Source organism: Ipomoea nil, unplaced genomic scaffold, assembly GCF_001879475.1.
Source record: "Ipomoea nil cultivar Tokyo-kokei standard unplaced genomic scaffold, Asagao_1.1 scaffold2269, whole genome shotgun sequence".
Taxonomy (NCBI): domain Eukaryota; kingdom Viridiplantae; phylum Streptophyta; class Magnoliopsida; order Solanales; family Convolvulaceae; genus Ipomoea; species Ipomoea nil.
The window spans coordinates 279,035-285,497 of NW_017618697.1; the positions used below are offsets into that span (position 1 = coordinate 279,035).

The 6,463-nt window shown below is 40.9% G+C and overlaps 1 protein-coding gene across 1 annotated transcript; it reads left to right on the forward strand.

Annotated features, from left to right (window-relative positions):
• The first annotated feature begins 4,593 nt into the window (after nucleotides 1–4,593).
• Nucleotides 4,594–5,403, forward strand: LOC109150308 (aspartate and serine-rich protein-like). The gene has a single exon (XM_019298199.1). It carries the CDS (start codon nucleotides 4,594–4,596, stop codon nucleotides 5,401–5,403), a length of 810 nt encoding a protein of 269 aa, XP_019153744.1.
• Nucleotides 5,404–6,463: the final 1,060 nt, after the last annotated feature.

Genomic DNA, 6,463 nt, shown 5'->3' on the forward strand with positions numbered 1-6,463 from the left:
GAGGTTGATGGTTGCTCTGCTACAAGCGCGTTGTTCTTTTCTTCATGATCTTCCTCTAATCTTGATTTCATCTCAAATTCATAAGCTTTTAGATCACTAAAAAGCTTATCGGTTGATAGGGTTTTTAGATCCCTATGATCTCTCATGGCCGTGACCTTCATGTCCCATGAAGATGGTAGACCACGTAGAATTTTGAGTGAAATTTCCTTTTGATTAATGTCTTTTCCAAGATCATTAATTTCTCCTAAGATTTTGCAAATCTCGTTTCCATATCGGTAATATTCTCGCCGTTTAGCATTTTGAAATCTCGAATTTCTTTAATGCTATAGTGAGTTTATTATCCTTTTCTTGTTCGTCTCCTTCACCAATTTGAATAAGCGTTTCCCAAACTTCCTTCGCGGATCGACACTTTCGAACTTTTGGAAATATCGTGTCATCGATAGATTTAAACAAAATATCCTTGGCAATATTGTCCAAGTTGTTTCTTGTTCTATCTTCACGAGACCATTCCACTTTCGGTTTTGGATGTATTGTGGAGTCTCACTTGTTTGTTCGGATGAAGTGTTGACTTGCAAAATCTCAATAGGACCACTTGTAACCACTTCCCACATTTCATCATGTAATGCGGATAAATGTACCTGCATGCGAATTTTCCAATCATCAAATTTTTCTAGGGAAAATAATAAATTTTGGGCAAGAGCATTATCTCTTTTCATCATCTTGATTTTTCGAGATCTGTCTAGCAGTCAAATTTGACTCAAGTAGACAACTGTCTTGATATCAATTGTTTGTATCAGTTAGAGACAAATTTTGACTCGGATAGACACCTGCTCTGATACCAATTGTTGGTCCCGATAGGGTGGTGAAAGTCTAGAGGGGGGGGTGAATAGACTTTCAGGCTTTTTCAATTTAAATAACTCTTTGGTAACTTCAACTCTAAGTAACAAGTAAATAGAGCAAGTATGCACTGCACAGCGGAATAATAGTAAAGAGTTATGCCCAACTAGTAAATTTAAATGCGCATGTATGAGATAAGTTAAGTACAAATGATATGTTAAGACAGAGATATCTTGAATATGTAGAGGAGATGGTTCACTCAATATATAATGACAATATTCAAGATTGTAAATAAATATCGTAACGTGTCGACCGTGTAGTGAATGTTACATGCAATACGTCAAACTTGCTTAGAATAATTCAATATTTAAGCTTGAGAAGTTTGAGTCACATGCATACGTGAGAACATACTAAACCCGGATGATAAAAATTAACTGTGAATAGTAAACGGGTTAGTCGATGAGATAGATAGATATAGCAAATAAAGTAAGTGCGGTATGTAAATGAGAGAGGCAATTTATAGTGGTTCGGAAGTGGCGTAATCTTCCTAGTCCACTTTTCTCCCTTCACGTCTAGGAGAAATTCACTATTTTCCACACACAGTTACAATAGTGAACAAGTGCTACACAAGCACTTCTTCCGGATGTCTTGCACACAGCTACACCCAACTCCGAGTGTCTCGCACACAGCTACACTCAACTCCGAGTATTTCGCACACAGCTATACTCAACGCCAACTAAGTGTCTTGCACACAGCTACACTTAGCTCCACGAGTGTTTTGCACACAGCTACACTCACTAGAGTATTTTGCACACAGCTATACTCTTTTCTACAACTTACAAATACAAGGATTTGTATTTCTCTCTCCAACTAGATTAGAGACTATTCAGACTAAGTCTCTTAGAATATTTGAGCACTAGCACTTTTGAATTTTGGTGTGTATTGCACTTCTATCTCTGTTCTCCGTATTCACCTCCTGTTTGTCTTCATAGTCTTCATGGCTTTTTATAGTCAATCAAATATATCCGTTGGAGTGGGATAATTTGATATTTGAAATTTGAATCTTCATAGCCTGATATTGTTGACAGTAGTAGATCTTCAATTTTGATTTGATTTGTCAACTTGCCTGACAAAGTAAATTTTTAGCACAACTTTGATTTTCTAGTTGTCTCTAAAAAATATTACTTTAATTGTCAATTTGAATTTCAACGAATCTTTGAAATAAATTCATCTGATAGAATTTATTTCTAGGATAAGTTTTTATATTCATGCCTTCATAAATATTTTTCCGTTCTGATCAAATGTCTTTCAGGCAATTTTGGAGTCTTGTGGCATGTGGGTGGACTTAGAATAAATTCCTTCGAATTTATCAATTTTCTGACCATCTTGCTCTTTTGCCACATTGTGCTCCTTTGACTTGAACATTGTGCTCCTTGACTTTGAGCATTGTGCTTCTTTCAATACATTGTGCTTCTTTTATGACATTGTGCTCTTTTGAAGACATTGTGCTCCTTAGGTGGCATTGTGCTCCTTTCAGATTTGTTCACATCGTGCTTCTTGGTAGACATTGTGCTTCTTTTGGACACATCGTGCTCCTTTGGAGCATCGTGCTTCTTTTGGACACATCGTGCTCCTTTGGACACATCGTGCTCCTTTGGACGCATCGTGCTTCTTTTGGACACATCGTGCTCTTTGGACCGTGCTTCTTAGGACACATCGTTCTCCTTTGGACGCATCGTGCTCCTTTAGTATACATTGTGCTCTTTTGAGTACATCATGCTCCTTAGCACACATGTGCTTTTTTCAGCACATCATGCTCCTTAGCACACATTGTGCTCTTTTCAGCACATCATGCTCCTTAGCACACATTGTTCTTTTTGCGAAATCTGCCTTATAAAAATATAGGTCCTTTGGGGGAATCGATCTCGGGTATGATCGTTTTGAGTAAGGACCTCTACCATTTCGCCGTTAGGCTCATCCGGTCATTCCTTGCAACATTATTGCTTTATGCTCTTTCATGGATGAATACTTGAAGGACCAAAATTAATTTCTCAAATTAATTTTGTTCTTCCTGTGGTAGATTCCTTCTGATTTTATTATTCTGATTTATGATGCTTGTACTAAAGACTCAAAAACTGAGGGGATCTAAAGTACATTTGGCTCATCAAAACATACAAAAATATTCCTATCAGCCACTACCCCACGACGGCTGACAGATGATGTGATGGGCATTAATTGCCCGTATAGGCACTTGAGTGGAATTTTCTCTCCTCATTTAATATGGAATGATCAAAACTGATCTGAGCATGATCTTATCACTTTCCCATAAGCTGATCAGTTACCTTTTGAGGGAGTGAAACTGGTTGAATATTTAAAATTCAAATCACCCACCCCAAAATCGGGCTGACTCGTATTTGAGTACCCGGTAACAAATGGAACCCTACAAAAACCCCCTACTCTCCATACTTCTCATCTTTCACTTATTATTGATCTCAAAATCAAAGTGTCATATCTGTATCCCCTCAACACCTCAATGGCGGATAAAATCCAAGATACCCTCTCGAATGAAGAACCAGAAACCCCAGCCTGTTTGGATATTCCTTCCTTCCCAACGGAAGATATACAGTTCATCGAATCTAGGGCACCACTCATAGTCGGAGGAAGCATGTGGGACACTCATGGGTTCCTCGAGTATGTTCTTGATCGAAGGTTTGGAGAAGATATCATTAATCTGCTTACAGAGACCGGACTATACAGAAAAAGCCCCGGTGATATCACAAAGAAACTAGGCTACGGATTTTTGGTTAGTCATTTACTTGTCACAAAGAATATTCTCATGAAACCAGGGATCCGACCAGGACAAAAAGCCTGCCACATGAAGCAGAAACCCTCTGGTTATGACAAGCAGAAAGCTTTGGAGCTGAATATTCCTTTAGAAGTGGTTAAATCCAAACGAAAGTCAAGGACACCGAAAGGATCAGAAGATGACCAACCAAAGCCGAAAAGACAAAAGAAAGAGAAACGCTCCTCTCGGATTAAGTCAAAAGAGTAAGCAATCAGTACATTCACACCCACTTCCATCTCTCCAAAATCTCCCACAGAGAAGGACATTTTCGCTCTCCTGTGAGACCGAAGCTTGGTGCATCTTCTTCCCCGAATGTAGACAAAACACCGAGAGAAGCATCCTCTCAGGTGGAAGAACACACGAGAGACGCACTTTTCCGGGGGGAAGGTCAGACGAAAGAATCTTCTCCTGCAAAACCCTCTGATCAACAGGCACCAAATCTTGGCCAAAGTTCTCCACAAGTCCTTCATCCACAAGAACCATTTCAGCAGAGCGAGACATTCATAGTTCGACACACAAGAACCTGCTGCTATGGACATGGAGGCCGGTCACTTAAGTCTTCCACAATAACCTGGCTTGCCAGAAAAGACGAAAGAATTGGCTGCTAAATTGGATGAAATCTCGTCTCTTCCACAAGAACCTACTAATGCAGAACAGGCAACGACAAATCTGACACAAGAACCTGTATTGGTAGATGAGACAGCCAATGAACAATTGACACTGGTATCACCCTCCCAAAGACATCAACACCTGTTCCCGAAGTCACAACAAAACCACCAGTTGCTGCACCCATTCCTCCATCTCCGGATCAATTGCTTCGTGAGTCTATTGAAAATGACTACAATCGAGTTTTGCAATGGCAAAAATGGCGCACGGCCCCCTTGAACACATTCATTGAAACTTTTGAAGTCATGAAAGATGAAGAAGAGTTTGCCCTTGAGTGGCTTGAAACCAAGGATCTGAATGAAGCTCTACGTCTTGAAAAGATAAGACGTGTGTTCTCTTACAAAATAACGAATCGTACTCTCGGAAAGGATAAAGCTCTTATTTGCATTGAGCTCAACAAACCCCCCTTGGATCCGGCATTTGAGGAAGAGATGAAGGAAGTTCGCTATGCCTTGTTAATTTCCAAAGTCAAAACCATCCTGGAGAAAGAACATCAAAATGATCCTAACTGCAGTGTCAGTGGCTTGAAAGATGATCAAGGCCAAGAGATTGACACGACCGAAGATGAAGAAGACGAAGACAGAGATGATGATGTCGAGGATGTAGACGACGAGAACGGTGACAATGATGATGACAATAATGATGATGACAATAATGATGATGACAATGATAGTAACAATGGAGCAAATCTAATGTATGACAGTCCATCTCCTCTCTTGGTAGGTCCTGCTTATGACACTGTTCCCGAAAGATCTCCAGCTCAGAAATCACCGTCCGAAAGTGATGGCACAAGGGAAGCATCACACCAAGATGAAGACGTTTCAACTACTCAGCCTGAAGATCTGTCTCGAGCTCTCGTTCCACATGTTCGGCCCATGAACGAAACTCCAATAAAACGAGAGGAAGCAGTTGTACATGAGGATAAACTGGAAGCCTCCCCAATTCTTCTAAGTTCGAGCAGTGGTGGCAAAAAGGATGCCCCACTTCAAGGAGACAAGTTGAAACCCCACAAACAAATATTGAAGAAGACTCCCCTCCTGTATCTCCACGAGTAGTCATGAATCTCATGAGAGAGACTGTCCATGCTGCCGAAACCATACATCAATAATACTTGATCATTAGGCAAAGGGACACCAAAGTCTTGGAAGACTTGTCCAAGAAAGTGGATCAGTTGATGGCTGCACCAGCTTAACCTCGTCCGCCACCGCCAGAGCCGTCTCAACCTCCACCGCAAGCTAATCCTGATCAACAATTTCACAAGCACGTGGCTAAGGAGCTCCATGAACTTCACACCGCTGTCAACAAAGTGGCTCGTCAACAGCACGAACTCAAACACTCCCATTTCAATCTCAAAGAGTTATTGACTTAGCCTGCTCAAAGATAGACACTTCACAAGACAACACATATCAATTGGGACAATATGCTCTTCAAACTCTCGGATATGCCCAAGATATTCTGAATGCAATCAATCAGCTCCCCAACGTTCCTCCTACCACATGTGCCGATGATGCCAAAAAGGGGAAAAGAGACATCATGAAGATGATAGGGATGACGATCATCCGAGGGAGAACACGAGAGAACGATCTCCATCACCAAGAAAAGATGAGCGAAGAAGTACAAATCCTCTATCCAGATCTCGTGGTCACCATCCTTCTCAGTCGAGACATTATTCAAAACGTGGCCATTCTCAATCCAGATCACAGTCTCTCAAGCCTCGTCAATCTTATGGCTCTGAATCAAAATTTGTATTTGCCGGCTCTCCAAGAGAGAAAAGGCAAGCCGAAGGCAGAAGTTTCATGAGGGACAGAAAAATAACTATGGATGGAGTCAGTGACTTTGTTGAATACAAACCTTATGAAGAAGGTAGTGGAAAACGTTTTGAGGGTTGCAATGTCCCTACCTGGCTGAAGACAAGGGACACCACACCAGACAAGATCACATAAGCACCCAAAACGAAAGAATAAAGAGTCAAAATAGAGAACTATGGGAGAAACATGAAGAAGAAGCCCGGATAAGAGAGCATGAACTGAAGGAAAGAGAGAGAGTAAAGAAAGCTTATTGAAGATCTCACGAATGTAACCAAACATTCTGAGGATGGTGTCATCTACAATGCAG

Bases quoted from the DNA above. Each gene is read 5' to 3' on its own strand.
- LOC109150308 (XM_019298199.1), top strand. From the start codon at position 4,594: ATGAAAGATGAAGAAGAGTTTGCCCTTGAGTGGCTTGAAACCAAGGAT.